General features: G+C 40.9%; 1 protein-coding gene across 2 annotated transcripts in view; it reads left to right on the top strand.

Moving 5' to 3' along the window:
* Positions 1-16897, top strand: part of SMCHD1 (structural maintenance of chromosomes flexible hinge domain containing 1) — a 62124-nt gene that overhangs the window by 25123 nt on the left and 20104 nt on the right. For both annotated transcript variants that reach the window (XM_035125048.3, XM_088675408.1), the window contains exons 25-33: positions 1290-1517; positions 6820-6968; positions 8337-8425; positions 9791-9909; positions 11060-11227; positions 11939-12064; positions 12981-13060; positions 14469-14626; positions 15242-15348. In XM_035125048.3, coding sequence (XP_034980939.3) covers positions 1290-1517; positions 6820-6968; positions 8337-8425; positions 9791-9909; positions 11060-11227; positions 11939-12064; positions 12981-13060; positions 14469-14626; positions 15242-15348 — 1224 coding nt within the window. The remainder of the gene's footprint in view (positions 1-1289; positions 1518-6819; positions 6969-8336; positions 8426-9790; positions 9910-11059; positions 11228-11938; positions 12065-12980; positions 13061-14468; positions 14627-15241; positions 15349-16897) is intronic.

Below are 16897 nucleotides of genomic sequence, written 5' to 3'. Positions count from 1 at the left end.
TTTTTGTTGTTCTCATATTTTCCACATTCCGATCTTAACGCTTTAAAGTTCTCCGTCCCTGGCTCAATCATGTCAGAAATCATATATCCTTTCATCCATCGAGTACAGCTTTATTTGTGTATATATATTTTTTCAACTGTTTATTTGCCAGCACAGCTTTTCCTGACTTCATTCCAATCTTCCAATCCAGGCTGTTGTCCAAGTCTATTATTTAAAGTTTAATGACACACCAACTCCCAAATTGTTAAATTATTCCAATCCAGGCTGTTGTCCAAGCCAGTCGTTTGAGCATACTGTTTGCAATATTGCAATGTAAATGAACTGTATTCCGCAGATATAAGTCATTTGGCGATCGAGCAGCTTTCCCGGAGACCACACAACCCACCCACCCGGGCCCTAGAAGCGGGGTTGCTAGATGGGTGTCAGATGTTTCTAAGTGCTATTAGCTTCCTGTACTGCTCAAAGGGAGGACACACTGTAACTTGAAAGAAAGCTATTCTCCTCCTTCCTCAGCTTATTCCTTGCCTCCAAACCACTTGATTCAGCTTTTCTTGCTGACTTTCATTTGTAATTTTCCCAGTCTCCCATATTGGCTAGTCTAGTGTGTGAAGTTTTTTATTTTATTTCTGTCCAATTTGTTGGCCTTTTTGGTAGCAATATCTTCCTTTGGTCTTCAGAACATAACATGGTAAGAAAATAAAATGATAAACATAAGACAAGATTGCTGGATCAGGCTGTCTAGTCCAGCATCCTTTTCCTGTACTGGCCAACCAGATGCTTGTGGGAAGTTTGCAAGTGGGACATGAGTGCAACAGCAGTCTGGCCACCTGTGATTGTCAGCATGTGGCGTCTCCACCCCCATTGTTCTGCCCGGACACTGAGGGCCAGCGCCAAGGGCCTTCTGGTGGTTCCCTTGCTGTGAGAAGACAAGAAGACCAGGCAGAGGGCCTTCTCGATAGTGGCACCCGCCCTGTGGAACACCCTCCCACCAGATGTCAAAGAGAGAAACAACTACCAGACTTTTCGAAGACATCTGAAGGCAGCCCTGTTTAGGGAAGCTTTTAATGTTTGACGGACGATTGTATTTTAATATTTTGTTGGAAGCTGCCCAGAGTGGCAGATGGGTGGGGTATAAATAATAAATTATTATTATTATTCAGAAGCATACTGACCAATATAGAGCTAAAGTTACCATGAGGTTAGATTGCAGTACATCAGTGTAAGTGTATCTGTGAAGTGCTACAGTTCCAGTTACTTCTTCTGTTTTCCTTTCTCCTTTTTATTATTAGAGTTGTAAAAGTGTACCACCATTGGAGAAAACTATTAAATTGCTTCCCAGTAGCTCTGTTGCAAGATTACAGATTTTTAGCATTGAGGGAGAAAAAGCTATGCAGATCCAACACCAGGATGAAATCAACTGGGTTGCAGGTGATGTGATGCAGAATCTCATCTTCCAAATGTATGATGAAGGGGACAGAGAAATATTAATCACTCCCACGCTGGCCGAGAAAGTTAAGGTTGGTATTTTCAGGACATTAAAACTTTGATTCAACATTAGTTTTATGATCATGCAGTACCGTATTAACGAGAAGAGGAAAGGTTGCCATAACAAAAATACTATAAAAAGAAAATGTTTGCTTTGTTTACACCAGTATTTTCCATTGCTTTTTTGAAGGAATTCAACCTAAGCTGTGTGAGGAAGTGGGATATATCATGTTAACATGACATCTGAAGGGCACATTTTCCATAGCTGTTCCATAGTTTATTTACATAATTCAAATTTCTAGGCTTCCTCAGGGGAAGTAACAACAGACATATGTATATGCTCCTAGGCCATCAAACCATGTTTCTGAATAAGACTCAACCATGAGTTAAAATAGCACTAAGAAATTTAAATTATGGCTGAAAATATATAGAGAGAATAGCATATATTGAGAGCCAGTGTAATATAGAAGACTAGCTGGGCCAGTCATCCCCTTTCAACCTAACAGGGGTCTTGTGAGGCTAAAACAGACAACGGGAGAAGCATGTCACTTGGAGATCCTTGGAGGAAAGATAGCTTAATTATAGTAATGTGGGAGGTCTTCCCAACTCAGAAGCTCCACAAATTCATTGTGCCAATGGAATACAGCAGTATCTGCCAAGTATTTTGACATGGTTTGAAAGTGAATATCGTAGCTGTGAAGAAATCCCGGAGCTTAGGGAAAGTCATTGTATATCAATGGATCCAATTGGCTTCCAGAGAGTGGTAGGGGATGTTTTATCCCATGTTGATGGCCTTTCAGCTGATTCCCTGGTGGCCCGCTGGAATGTGGAGTTAACCAGGGCTATTGACTGTCTGGCTCCGAAGCGCCCTCTCCGATTGCATGGAGCCCGGACAGCCCCGTGGTTTTCCCGGAGCTGAGGGTGATGAAACAATCACTGAGACGGCTAGAGCGCCGGTGGCGGAAAACTCATTCTGAATCAGACCGGACACGGGTTAGAGCTCAACATCAAGCCTACCAAGTGGCAATGGCGACGGCGAAGAGGACCTTCTTCGCCGTTTCTATTGCATCTGCAGAAAACAGCAGCAGGATACTTTTTCAGGTGGTTCGCAATCTATCAGAACCACCTTCATCATCGGGGCCTCGTAGGGACCCCAAGATCTCCTGCAATGCTTTTGCAAAGTTTTTTGCAGATAAAGTCGCTCAGATTTGGAAGGAGGTAGACTCCACCGTGGGAGCAGGGCCAGGGCGGGAGAGTGCTAGAGCCCTGTCTAGTCATGTTATATGGGATCAATTCCAATCTGTTACCTCCGAGGATGTGGACAGGCTGCTTGGACGAGTGAAACTGACCACCTGTCTCCTTGATCCTTGCCCATCCTGGCTAATAAAAGCAAGCCGGGAAGGGCTGGGCGATGGGCTCCGCGGGGTGGTGAATGCTTCCCTCTACGAGGGAGCCTTTCCAGACCCACTGAAAGAGACAGTCATTAAACCGCTTCTTAAAAAAACATCTCTAGACCCAGCCAATATGGCCAACTATCGCCCAGTCTCAAATCTTCCATTCTTGGGCAAGGTGATTGAGCGGGTGGTTGCTGAACAACTCCAAGCACGCCTGGAAGATGCGGACCATTTGGATCCCTTCCAATCGGGATTCAGGCCTCACCATGGGACTGAAACTGCCTTGGTCTCGCTGGTCGATGATCTCCGGCGAGCTAGGGACAAAGGTGAGAGCTGTTTCCTAGTTCTGCTGGATCTCTCAGCGGCCTTTGACACCATCGACCATAACATCCTTCTGGACCATCTAGAGGGGCTGGGAGATGGGGGCACTGTCATACAGTGGTTCCGCTCCTTCCTCCTGGGCCGTGTTCAGAAAGTGGTGTTGGGGGATGAGTGTTCAGACCCCTGGGCACTCACTTGTGGGGTGCCTCAGGGTTCCGTTCTCCCCCCCATGCTTTTTAGTATATATGAAGCCGCTGGGAGAGATCATCAGGGGTTTTGGGCTGGGTGTTCATCAGCATGCAGATGACACCCAGCTCTACCTCTCTTTTAAATCAGAACCAGTCAAGGCAGTGAAGGTCCTGTGTGAGTGCCTGGAGGCGGTTGCAGGATGGATGGCGGCTAACGGATTGAGGTTGAATCCTGACAAGACTGAAGTACTGTTTTTGGGGGACAGGAGGCGGGCAGGTGTGGAGGACTCCCTGGTCCTGAATGGGATAACTGTGCCCCTGAAGGACCAGATGCGCAGCCTAGGAGTCATTTTGGATGCACAGCTGTCCATGGAGGCACAGGTTAATTCTGTGTCTAGGGCGGCTGTCTACCAGCTCCATCTGGTACGCAGGCTTAGACCCTACCTGCCCGCAGACTGTCTCACCAGAGTGGTGCATGCTCTGGTTATCTCCCGCTTGGACTACTGCAATGCGCTCTACATGGAGCTACCTTTGAAGGTGACCTGGAAACTGCAATTAATCCAGAATGCGGCAGCTAGACTAGTGACTGGGAGTGGCCGCCGGGACCACATAACACCAGTCCTGAGAGATCTACACTGGCTCCCAGTACGTTTCCAAGCACAATTCAAAGTGTTGGTACTGACCTTTAAAGCCCTAAACGGCCTCGGTCCTGTATACCTGAAGGAGCGTCTCCACCCCCACCATTCAGCCCAGACACTGAGACCCAGCACCGAGGGCCTTGTGGCAGTTCCCTCATTGCGAGAATTGAGGTTACAGGGAACCAGACAGAGGGCCTTCTCAGTAGTGGCATCCACCCTGTGGAACGCCCTCCCAGCAGATGTCAAGGCAATAAACAACTATTTTACATTTAGAAGACAACTGAAGGCGGCCCTGTTTAGGGAAGTTTTTAATGTTTGATGCTGTACTGTTTTTAATATTCGGTTGGAAGCCGCCCAGAGTGGCTGGGGAAACCCAGCCAGATGGGTGGGGTATAAATAATAAATTATTATTATTATTATTATTATTATTATTATTATTATTATTATTATTATATCAGGCGTACAAGAGGCTGTACTATGGCCATTTTAAAATTTTCTTCACAAGCTGGAAAGTCTAAATTTTTAGCTCTAGTTTTGCTCCACACAGAGTTTAAGCTTTGATCAGAGTGCCACAAAACTAGAAATTCAAGCATAACAGGGTTCAAATGAAGAAGGCTTTTAAGTATGTTAATAATTCAACCATTTCCACTACTTTTTGTATGCCAGTGAAGACTGCACATGGCAATCATGTTTATGAATATCAAACCAAAGTGAACATTTAAGGGACATTTTGCAGTATACTGATGGCAGTAAAATATCAGATTTTAAAATTGAATGCTTTTAGGCAGCGGAGTCATATAAGATGAACAAACACTGGACAACTACTCCAGTTATCTACTGTCTCTCTAAATACTGGTGTTGACCTATAAAACGCTAAACGGTCAGCATATAGCACATACCAGGGCCCACTGACCCATGTTCCATCATGAACTTTAAGGCTAAACATAGTCCTTTCTGAAACCCACCACCCCACAATCAATCATCTGTTCCACAGGTGATAATACCCAGATCTTTGCAGGTAGAAATGCATGTAGAGGCTTTTGCTATGTAAGAGGAATGTGGACTCCTAGCTGTGTATGGGGATGATGGGCAGAAGGAGTGCAGTCCCTTGGCAGAGCTTAGACAAAATACATATTGAATGAGGGTATAAATGTCAATGAGGCTGCTCATGCCACAGATCTTCTCTCGCCTCAAATCTTGTCTACTCTATGACAGCTTACGGGTCATGTTGGATTTCTCTCTATGTCCTGACAGCTTCAAGAACCTGAGCAGAAACTATTTAACACACAGTAGTGAATTGATATGGTGATGTTTTAATCTGACCAAGCCATGAGTATATTTGGATTTATGCTATTTAATGTTTTAAAAGTTTCAGTAATCTGGGTTTTTTTCCGTATTTTGGAGCTTTTGTATTTTTGGAGTTTTGCATATTTGAAATGTATCTTCTGTTCTCTAGGATGTTGCAACAGCCGTTGACAGAAAGAAAGCAAACATTATTATACTTTGTGGTAGTTAATAGATTTGCTTGAAATGAAGGTTATGGGAATGATCCAGTCCTCTCTCTGGATCCTTTTTCTTGAATATGTAGGTTCCCGTATAAGCAGTCTCTCCCTTTCTCTCTCTTTTCTTTTTTCTTTTTCTCTCTCACTGCAGATCTGTGCATTGCTGTATGCAGGTGAGGGGCTTGTTTCCTCTGTATGCAGCACATATAATTAGTATTTAATTCCAGAAGTAATAATGATGTAAATAAAGCTGAAATTACTGGTTTAATTTTTTTTATTGAAGTCAGCCCAACATTTTGGTATCTCATTCTTAGTACTATACCAATTTTGTATTTAGCTTTATGTTACACCATAACCTAAATATTTAAACATTTTCTCTTTTTTTAAAAAAAAAGAGGTCTTGCAATCTCTTAATTTTGTTTGTGGAGGCTAAATAAATAAATATTTAAATCTATGTCAGTAGTTGAATGGGACTGGTGCTCATGATACCAAAAGACAGTTGGCCAACAGTTAGTGCAAAATCCTATTCTTCTCACACTAATTCCATTAGTCTCTTCCAGTCCGCCAGTAAATGCCACCACCCTCCATAAGAAGTATGGGCTGTATTCAGATGTAAAAGTAAACCAGAATTTAGTCCTTGAGGAATGAGCTTGGGGTGAGGCACTGGCTCTTATTTGCCTTCCTCCAGTGTATAGTCACAAAGAAGAGATTTGAAGCTTTCACACCAGTTTCCAACTAAATCACAGTTATTCATTCCTTGAGGAAATCGTTGCCAAATTTTCCGAGGAGGGCCTTAGAATCCAAGCGAGTGGCACAATAGGCAAGGCAGGCTGTTATAGTAAGCTGAATAAATTGTAAGGCAGGATAGAATGAAAGTCTGGTAGTCCTATCTATTTGAAACATAGTACGGACAATTTGATTACTACACTTCCACAGCCTGCTTGTTCTTGTGAATAAAACCTACTCTTGCTTAAAATATTAGTGTTATTATTTTATCCCTCTCACATCAACATTTAAATTTGTATGGACTTCATTGAGTGAATAGGATTTTATCATTAGTGCACTTGTAATAGCTGCAGAGAAGCTAAATTTGTATTTCAATCAAATAATTTTATCCTCTAAAAAAATGGCCATAAAATAACTACTATTACCTATACTTGTTGTTTAAAAGTGGGATAATGTGTATTACGTAGTCAGAGACCCTGTTATTTTTAAAATTTTGTTACAAAAATAAGCAGTCATGTTATTTTTACACCTGACACACTCTATTGAAAATATTTTTGTTTACTAGGTAAATTGGACTCCAAAGATTAATAGAGAACAGTTGGTTAGTGGCCTATTACCTGATGTGAAGGTACCAACATCTGTAAATGATGTGCGCTATTGTGTAGTTTCATTCCATGATGGGCATGTATCTTTGGAAAGTGCGTTCACAATAAGGTTTGTATATTTTCCTCAGTTGTAGTTCTGTTACAAAGTTTGCTCAGTGGCTGTTTCTGTTGGTTACCGCATACAAAAACATGTTTGCTGTTATTGGTAACAACTTTTAAGTCTGTAAATATCAGTATACAATCAATAATATATTAGACATTAAGAGCTTCAAAGTGACTGCACTGCAAAAGCATAGCATGCAGATGCACAAAACAGCCAGTTCTAAAATAAGTCATTATAATGATGTTGATCGTGATACTTACACTGTGATACATGGAATAACCTTAGTGTTGTGTGAAGTATATATTGCTTAAAATGCACTTTTGCTAAATAAATATTTGATCTGCACATGTATATATGATATATATATATATGTATATATGATATGTATATATGATATGTATATATATGATGCGTATTTATAGTTGGGAAATTAGCTCTAAAGCATATATAGCTGTAAAACATAATAAGGCATCTAGGAACCCACCAAATGTCACCTTGTTGGATGATAAAAGACAGTGAGGAAGTGTTTAACATTACTCTCACCTTGAGGGGAGGGGAGCGACATGGAGGAGAGAGGCCACTGAAATATGAAGGCTTACTGCCCTGTTTCCTTGATGCCCAGACAGCCTCCTGTCTTTAAAGTGCAGGCTCCTTTCAGGCTCTGCAGCTACAAGTCCACTTCCAGACAAAAGAAAAAGAAAAAAAGAGGGAACTCAGCAAATCAGAGGAAAGTGGAGACGACACCAGGCGTATCTCAGCCAGGAGGGCATTCTGCAAATGAGCTGCCCGCTTCCATGTTGCTGCATAGTGAATCTTGTCAAGGAAGTGGTTAGTGAGAAGGGCATCTCCTAATGAGTTTAATGTTGAAACAGGAGGAGACACACTTTCAACTAAAGTCCTAAGTTACATAGGGCTTTATAGGTGTCATTGCCAGCACATTTAATTAGACCCGGTATCATATTGGCAACCAATTAACTCTCAGGATCAGTGTCATGCAATCTTGATAGTGCAGATTGTTAGGTGGTCTAGCCTATCTGAAGCTTCTAAAACAACTTCAGGATCTGCCATAGTTTATAGTAATCCAACTGGGAGATTACCAGTGCATGAGTTACTGTGACAATGCTACTCGTGTCCGCAGACTGCCACAGCTAACCAAAGGAAATTCCATTTCACTGCAGTCACTTGAGCCCCCAGCAACTATTTTTAATCTAGGAGCATACCCTGACTTCATAGCTATTCTGTCAAACAGAATACAACTCCATCTAGAATTGGCCATTTACGTCTTAAGAAATTGTATCTTGAAAGAATTATAGCATTTTTTCTGTTTTACTTAGAAGTCCAAATCTGTTAAGCTGTCAGTATTTGTTTCTGTAGACCACTTGCTGATGAGCCAAAACATATTAAATGCAAATTAAAAGGATCTAATACAATACAAATGGGTGAAAAACTACAAGAAGAAATTGGTAAGTACTTTACTTTTTTTCTTTTATTCCGACACAAATGTACTTGCACTGGCGTGCTTTCAAACTGCTAGGTTGGCAAGAGCTGGGACAGAGCAACGGGAGCTCACCTGGTCACAGGGATTCGAATCGCTGACCTTCGGATCGGCAATCCCAAGAGGTTCAGTGGTTGTTTCCCACTCATTTTCCCTGCCATTTTAGCCTTTAGTTCCCTTATCTGCAGCCCTACTTAGACTCTGTATTGCCTTTTTTGCTGCCTTTAGTCACAGTACCCTCTTTATTTCACCCGCTCTAAACTTTTGCTGAGTACAGTGGTACCTCAGGTTAAGAACTTAATTCATTCTGGAGGTCCATTCTTAACCTGAAACTGTTCTTAACCTGAGGTACCACTTTAGCTAATGGGGCCTCCCGCTGCCACTGCCGCACAATTTCTGTTCTCATCCTGAAGCAAAGTTCTTAACTCGAGGTACTATTTCTGGGTTAGCGGAGTCTGTAACCTGAAGCGTCTGTAACCCAAGGTACCACTGTACAGCTAAAGCTTTCCAAACTGAAAGACTCCCAGTTTCCCCATGTTTATGGAGATCAGAACCAGCTGCAATTAATGCACATTCTAGCTGGCTTTAACACTTGTCTTTCCTTTACTGCGTTTATTTCCGGTGTTGTTTATTCTTGGTGTGTATGTTTAAATTGTGATTTTCTTTGGCATTACTCTTGCTGTGATCCTCTGACAATTATAAATTAATTTACCCCAAATTAATCTTTCCCATAACTTGATCTTCTAAGGAATTCATTGTAATTTTATTATCCCTAATCAATTTCCCCACCATTCAGTCCTGAGCTAGTAAACCAATGAAACACTGCCAGTTAATTGGATTCCCTCCCTTTCTTTCCTCTACAATCAATTTCAAATACAATAAATGAGACCTTGCTGCTTAGCTCCATGTAACTTGGCCCAGAGCTTGGCCCACAGGCTGCTGCTTTCCATATCATCCAAAGCTTGGGTAGGAAAATCTAGTGGTGCACTAGTATATACAGCCATGCCCACCAATTTGCCCACCTACTCTTTTGCCTGCCATATTGGGGATTCCAGACATGAGTTCTGCTCTGCTTTGTTGTGTGGCCGTTGATCACATCAATTGGTTACGTCATTTCTGGTGGCCATATTGGGAGATTCGTTTACCATCTGGCAGCCATCTTGAGTGGGACAACTTGGACAGGGTTAAGGAGATCCTGGAGAACCATCCTGGAGAACCATCTGGTTGCCATCTTCAGAGCATTGTTTACTTCCAGTATCCATCTTTAGAATTATAAAATAAAACATAAATAATAGCAGATGGTTTCTAATTCTTCTGTTTGTTTTTCTTAAAGAGGTAATGATTACAGATCAGCATGGAAATCACATTCAAAACCTGACATCAACTTGTTTGGATTCCTTGAAAATAGCCGGTAGTGGTCTGGATAAGTCAGAATTGAGAAGTGTTTGGCAGGTATTTCTTAATACCATGTTATGTAGGATTTGCATCAGTGAAATTCATCTTATTTGGGGGGAGGGAACTTGTGCCTCTATCCCTGACACAGCTTAATAATATACAACTGATAAGAGGCAAAGGGGAGTTACTACTTTCAAGCTTGTAAGGATTCTTCAAATGATTTACCTCTATTTAGTTCTGTTTTCATGGCAAGTAAATAGGAGCCTGTTTTTCCTAGGGATGTCACCTTTGTAGTGCTATTATTCTTGCTAGCTGGCTCTTTATCCGGAACTCAAATAGTACAAAACTTTCATAAACTTTCTAGAATGTTGTTACCTTGGGTTGAATTAATTTACTGTTTTGTCAACTCATACTGGTTGACATGGGATATATCTAACTAAGGATAAAGATGATCCACTTTTATTTATTATGCCATTTAAGTGTACCATATATTATGTTGCAGCATAATATAGATTCTTCACATAATATAGAAAGTGCAGACAATCGCAGCCACTTTGCTCCTCCCAGGTCATTCTTCTGCAGGCTACACTGAGTTGTGCTGTAGTTTGGCTCTGCATGTCTGTTGAATCCAGGTTCATTGTTTAGCTCTCCCCAGACTAAACATGAGCCGCAACCAAGGTTTATTCTATGTCTTAGGGCTCATGGTTTGGGTGGGATAGCTAAGCCAGAAGCCCAGGTTCAAACAACATGCTCAGTCAGAGCATGGGAGCCTGCACACACACATGTATGCTGCTTCCTTTGCATCCCCATTATGCCGCTCAATGGAGCATTTCTGGGTAGTGCAGCGCCTTTTCCTGTCTGGCCTGAAGGAGGAGCAGAACTGATGGTAGTTTGCTGTAACTTGTTTGGAAAGCTTTTTGAGGATAAAATTGCTTGCGTCCACCTTTACTCAGCTGTTACAGCAGATGCATCTCAAGGGGTGTCCAGAACACTTTCTAGTCCTGCTGTGTTGGATGAGTGCCAGTTGGTAAGGCTTGAGCAGGTGGACAAGGGGTTTAAATTGCAGAGTGGTAAGAGCAGAAAATAATCAAAACCCCATATGCCATAAATAGAAGCTTGCCTATCATTCCACTTTTATAATCAAATAACTTTATGAGATCAAAATCCTATTGGTTTTTTTAAAATGTTGTTATGTGTTTCTTTATAGGCAGATACACAAACTATTTGTGTCACAGGAATCAGGTTTAAACCAGGTCCTCCTGGAACCAAAGAACTGTGTTTTGCTTGGCGTGAATTTTCTCATTTCTTGAGACTAAATTTAACTGCAGGACCTCCAGCTAAATTGGTGCTTGTGGACTGGACAGAGTTAGAAAACGTAAGTAACTCTGCATCATGTAATACCAGCAATAGTCTCCATACCTCTGGGAAATAGAGAGGAGAGGCATGAACATAATGTTACAGTGTTTCGCTGATATTAAATACTTCTGAAACTTTAACATGGTCTCTGGCGTGAAAGGAGACATTAAAACAAAAAGAGTAACTTGTATGAAAATAATGTTTCTGACTGGAGTTTCTCATAACTGGCTCTTCTTCATAAGTAAGCGGTTGATGAAATGGCTTATGATCTCTGAACGTTTTGCAGCTAAATTGCATTACACACCTAAAATATTGTCTCATTCCTTATATACCAAACTAATCACTCTGGCTTGCAGGAGGGGGCATCCTTCAGATACTGTACCATCTTAATAGAAGGGTACATTCCACACAATTGGGCCTTTAGTGGGGCAGCACTTACCTCTTGAAATTCCATCCCTTTACAGTACATATCAGACAGGCATCTGTTGAAGATTTTCCTCTTTTAACAATTCTCCTGAGTAGAGTTTTTTAGCCCTGTTGGATTCTGTATTGCATTTGAAATGTTTTACACACAAACACACGCATACTGTATATGAAAAACTTTTATATATTAATCTATTCTATATGTATGGTTTTTACTGTATTGTTAAATCACTTTGAAATGCTTCATAAATAATAAACAAATAATACTACAGGTTTAAATAGCAATAATTTTTTGAACTGCTTCTAGCCTGTGTCAGTGATTAATGGCAAAGAACTACAGAAGCCACTTATAGTCCAGCTGTATGATCAGTGGAATAACCCATCTTCTGAACCCGATGTCAAAATCAACCTTTTAAAGGCTGGGAACTTAAAGGTAATTGCCTTTGAATTCATAGATCTCATTGGAATATATCATTGTACAAGACACCCAAAATACAGAATGTTGTTAAAATGCATTCATCTGCATAGTGTCAGCACTTTATATGAGGACAAGTCCTTACCTCAGGGGTCTTATAGTCTAAAATCTGACATAGAGGGGACATCCAGAGGCACTGAAAAATAGGGTAAGAATGTAGTAATTGTTGCATTAGATATTTATTCTTAATTACAAAAGGGTATGGGAACTCGGAGTTATGCTAAAAGCCCTGTGGAAAAGGTGAGTCTTGAGGGATTTGGAAGAAGTGAGCAGGAAGTGTGCATTTATAAGATACACCTCACTTTTTTAAATACTTAGATTCCTAGCATATGTGATTGGACAATACTGTATGTTTAAAAACACAGAATATATTTGGATAGACAACACTTTGAAAATTATCATTTTATACTCTTTTAGGGATTGAAATAAAACTCATAATGTATTGCTCTATGCCAGATAATCTTGTGAATTGAGTGACTACAAGCTCACTGCCAGGTTATTCAACTTTAAAAAAGAGACAGTTGACAGTCCATTGGCCATGTCTGACCCACCAGTTGTCCATCTGATGACTAGAGCTTCTCTTTAGCTGGAGCCACACACCAGTCTGACTCCAGGGAAAAAGAGAGTAATAGTTGGAAATATAGGGGTTTGTTGTTTAATGATTCTTTTAAGTTTCCCGTGATAAATAGCATTGTAACATAGAAGTAGCATCCCTAATCCTTAAGTGTTTGCTATATGCTGGGAAGGTAAAGCATCTTAACTATGGAAATACATGGAAAACTTAAATAGGAAATTTGCTAATTTGTAATAGCTAAATCATTATCAGTGCTTCTTAGTCATTCATTAATGGGGAGAAAATCAATTTTCTTGTCAGATTATTCCTTCAAACCAGCAGCATAAAACAGATGAAAATGGCAGAGCAAATTTCGGAGTTCTTAGCATTCATGCTCCTAGGTAAGTGATTGAAAACTCTTACATTAATCAGAAAATGGTTGGAATCGTTTGCAGGCCCAATTTAAAGCGTTGGTTTTCTCCCCATATGAACCAACCCAGACGCTCTGATTATCATCAGAGGCCCTGCTTCATGGGGCCCTTCTCCACAAGAGATCTGAAGGGTGGCAACATGAGAATGGGCCTTTTCTGTGGCGACCCCATTTGTGGAATGCTGTCCCAAGGGAGGCTTGCCTGGCACCTTCATTACATATAATTAGGCACCAGGCAAAAACCTTCCTCTTCAACCAGGCCTTTGGCTGTTAGTTAATCTATGACATTATAAATGTGTGATGGAGGGGGTGTTATTGCTTCTTTGCTATTATGTCATGTGTTTCTTTGTTGAAACCTGCCTTGGGATCTTTGGGCAAAGGGAGGTACATAAATTTAATAAATTATTATTATTATAAAAATCAGATACCCTTAAAGGCCTGAAAGAACAGGGTGGACTTGCCTGGTCCTTCTCACTATTCTGATAAGTAGCAGCAACAGCTCTGCAGCTCTGCTCCACCTTGCAAGCTATTCCTAAAAAAGAGAGAGAGTTAAAAGCGATGCAGCATGGCTTGTGGGGGGAAACTGAATATTTGTGCACTTCAGATATGCTTCCCAGCAGTTGTCAGTCTAATCTTGAAGGCACCCAGAAAAGGACGTCCAGTGAAAAATTTAATTAACAGGAAACATTCATTAAAGAAAAATTCTTTCAAATGCCTCAAGTCTCAAGCCAATCTAGGGTTTTATTGGCCAAGCTAGGCACCTTGAATTGAGTAAATATGTTTTGACCCGGACATAACACAGTTCCAGTTAAAAGTGTGATGATTGCATTCTGCACCAGTTGCAGTTTCCAGTCTTCAAGTGCCTCTTCACTCTCATGAAGAAGTAGCCTTCTCCTACACCCAACTATGTCATTGGAGGCACAGGTGCCCTTGGCAACTAAGAGTCCCTTTCACCAGCTTTGGCTAGTGTCACGGGACAGCCAGGAAACGCCCTTGAGTTTTTTTGAGGGGGGGGGGGAAGAGTCAGAACAGGAACAGTCAGAAGGAGAAGATCAGGAAGTGACGGAAGAGACAGAGGGGTAGGGGGGGCTAGCCAAGAGGTGTCAAGGCTCTCCGATGCTGAAGGAGACCCTCAGCACCACACAGGCAGTTCAGGGACAGAGGGAGAGACGGTGCCTTCGGCACAGGAAAGAAGAGGTTAAAACGTAGAGATCAGAGATGTCTCACAAGAGTTCCACGCTTGCTATGCTGGAGAAGAAGTCGGAGAAAGCCACTCCCCGAATCTGATCCCTCAGACTCGGACGCATGAGTTGTAACTGTGCTGTTTGTATATATGTAAAAGAGGTACATTGGAGTTTAACCACAATTTTGTTTTGCAGGGGAGAGCACACATTGCAATTTAAAGCCACATACAACAAGAACACACTAAACTGTGCAGTAATCAGATTAAACGTTCAGCCTGACCCCGAGAGACCTGTACGTTTGAATGTCAAGTATGACACAAATGCTACCCTTCTAGCTGGAAACACCTTTCCTGGTGAGTTTTTGTTTGTGACATTTTAATCCAACCATATGTAAGGTCTTTACCATTTTTAGTTTTGTAACCATAGCTATATACAGCTTGGGAAAGTATAAAATTCATGTATAAAATGGGTTTAGAACTCAGTTTGTGAAGACCTGTCTACAAATTCAGCATGGCCCATGGCTAAGTTGCTGTGATGTTACATTTTCATAATTATGTAATTGCTGAAGCATTTATGTGGAGCACTAATATCGTTGGTTTATAAGTGAACACCCTAGCAGTAGGTAGTAACATCTCTGGTATGTAACAGTTAATCATTTTCAGGAAGTGGATCTAATTATCTTGCAGGTTTCCACTTGCATGCCTGTCTAGGAAAGGGCTGGAATTCAGTGGTAGAGTACATGCATTGCATGCAGAATGTTCAGCCCCTTGCTCCTCTAAGTTTTGCTGAGAAAGACAGCTGTCTGAAATCTTAGAGAGCCTCAGTCAGTGTAAGACAGTACTGAGCTAGATGGGACCAATGGTCTGGCTCAGCATAAGATAGCTTCCTAATATTTCAGAACATTTTAATTTTGAAATGTAAAACAGAACTTTAGCGAGAAAGATCCATATGCTTTTTTCTCCCCACAGATTTCATCATTAGTGTTATTTCTGAAGCTGATAACATTATTAAAAATATAAGCCCAGGAAGAATTTATATGAAAATGTGGGAAGGTAGTAGAACTGTACCACTAAATGTAAGTAAAATTCTCTACCTTGTAGCTACTGAGTCAGGTTCAAGGTCTTGCTGTTGACATTTAAAGCCCCAAACAACTTTCAAAGACTTGATATGATTACCCAAGCTTTCCTGGACTCCTACTTTTTTTAATCTCCTTTCATGGACTGCTCATTTTAATCTATACATATTATTATGTTTTTACTTTATTATTTAAAAGTCTTGTTTGAATAATGTTGATTTTTACGTGAACTGTTATTGATATTTTTTATCTGATTATATATTATGTAAACAGCTTAGTTTTTTATAGTTACAGGTAGGTATCTGAAGAAGTGTGCATGCACACAAAAGCTCATACCTATGACAAACTTAGTTGGTCTCTAAGGTGCTACTGGAAGGAATTTTTTAGTTTTTTTATAGATATACAGTGCATATTTTATAAATAACTGTTAATATATGAAAGTGTGGAGCTAATAGCTTACACGAGCACCACATCGGTGCTTTTTTAAATAGTTATACATGACAGCTATTTAAACTCAGCATATGGGATTGGTTATCTCCCCTATGTCACTGAAGATATTTAAGAATCAAAGCATATGGTAATACAGTGAACCATTCCACTTGAAATGGTCTTCCATATATTATTAATCACATAATGGTAGCAATTTTATGCTGCTCCAACATGGCAACCATGTCATGTCAGCCAGTCTTGTTGTTTGGAGGGCTTAAAGTGAACTTGACTTCTATTCCTTTTGTTAGACTGTGGGGTTTAATCCAGAGTGGTGTTAAGTAGCAAGTCCTGCCGGTGCAAGGACAAGTGCACGACAACTTCTTCAGGGCAGGGCAGATTTGGAGAGGGCATAGAGCACATGCAGGGCAAGTGAAGGCACTCTATTGTGCAAGCTGAAATCCCTGTGCTGATGGGACACATCAATTTGAATACTACCTATGATCTATTGAAAGCGTGTTTTTGATAGCAAAAGGACCAAATGGCAGAAACCAATAAATTTCATAGTACAGTGGTACCTCTGGTTACGAACTTAATTCGTTCTGGAGGTCCGTTCTTAACCTGAAACCGTTCTTAACCTGAGGTACCACTTTAGCTAATGGGGGCTCCTGCTGCCACCATGCCACTGGCGCGCGATTTCTGTTCTCATCCTGAGGTAAAGTTCTTAACCCAAGGTACTACTTCCGCGTTAGCGGAGTCTGTAACCTTTTTAAAAAAATAATAATATTTTATTAATTTTTTGCATAATAAAAAGAACATACATAAGCAAACATAACATATTTTCCACCTACTTCTGTCCACCCTCCAAGAGCCCTCTCCTCCCACAAGAGGATCCCCCGAAAGACGGGCAGTCGACAGTGGTTCATTTTATGATTGAATTTCTCCCCACTCCTCCCTCCCACCCCCAGAGCCCCCCCTGCCACCAAGAGGCTCCAGGTTTGCAGGAGAGACGCAAGTGGGTATCCATCCAACCATCTATCCAATCTTAATACGCACTCAAAAAAGAGGAGCCAAAAAAGAAAAAAGAAAAAAAACAGGAAGAAAAAAGAAAAAGATTATTATT

The sequence above is a fragment of the Zootoca vivipara genome, chromosome 8 (genome assembly GCF_965207765.1).
Source record: "Zootoca vivipara chromosome 8, rZooViv2.hap1.1, whole genome shotgun sequence".
Lineage (NCBI taxonomy): Eukaryota > Metazoa > Chordata > Lepidosauria > Squamata > Lacertidae > Zootoca > Zootoca vivipara.
This window is presented reverse-complemented; position numbering and strand designations above follow the sequence as displayed.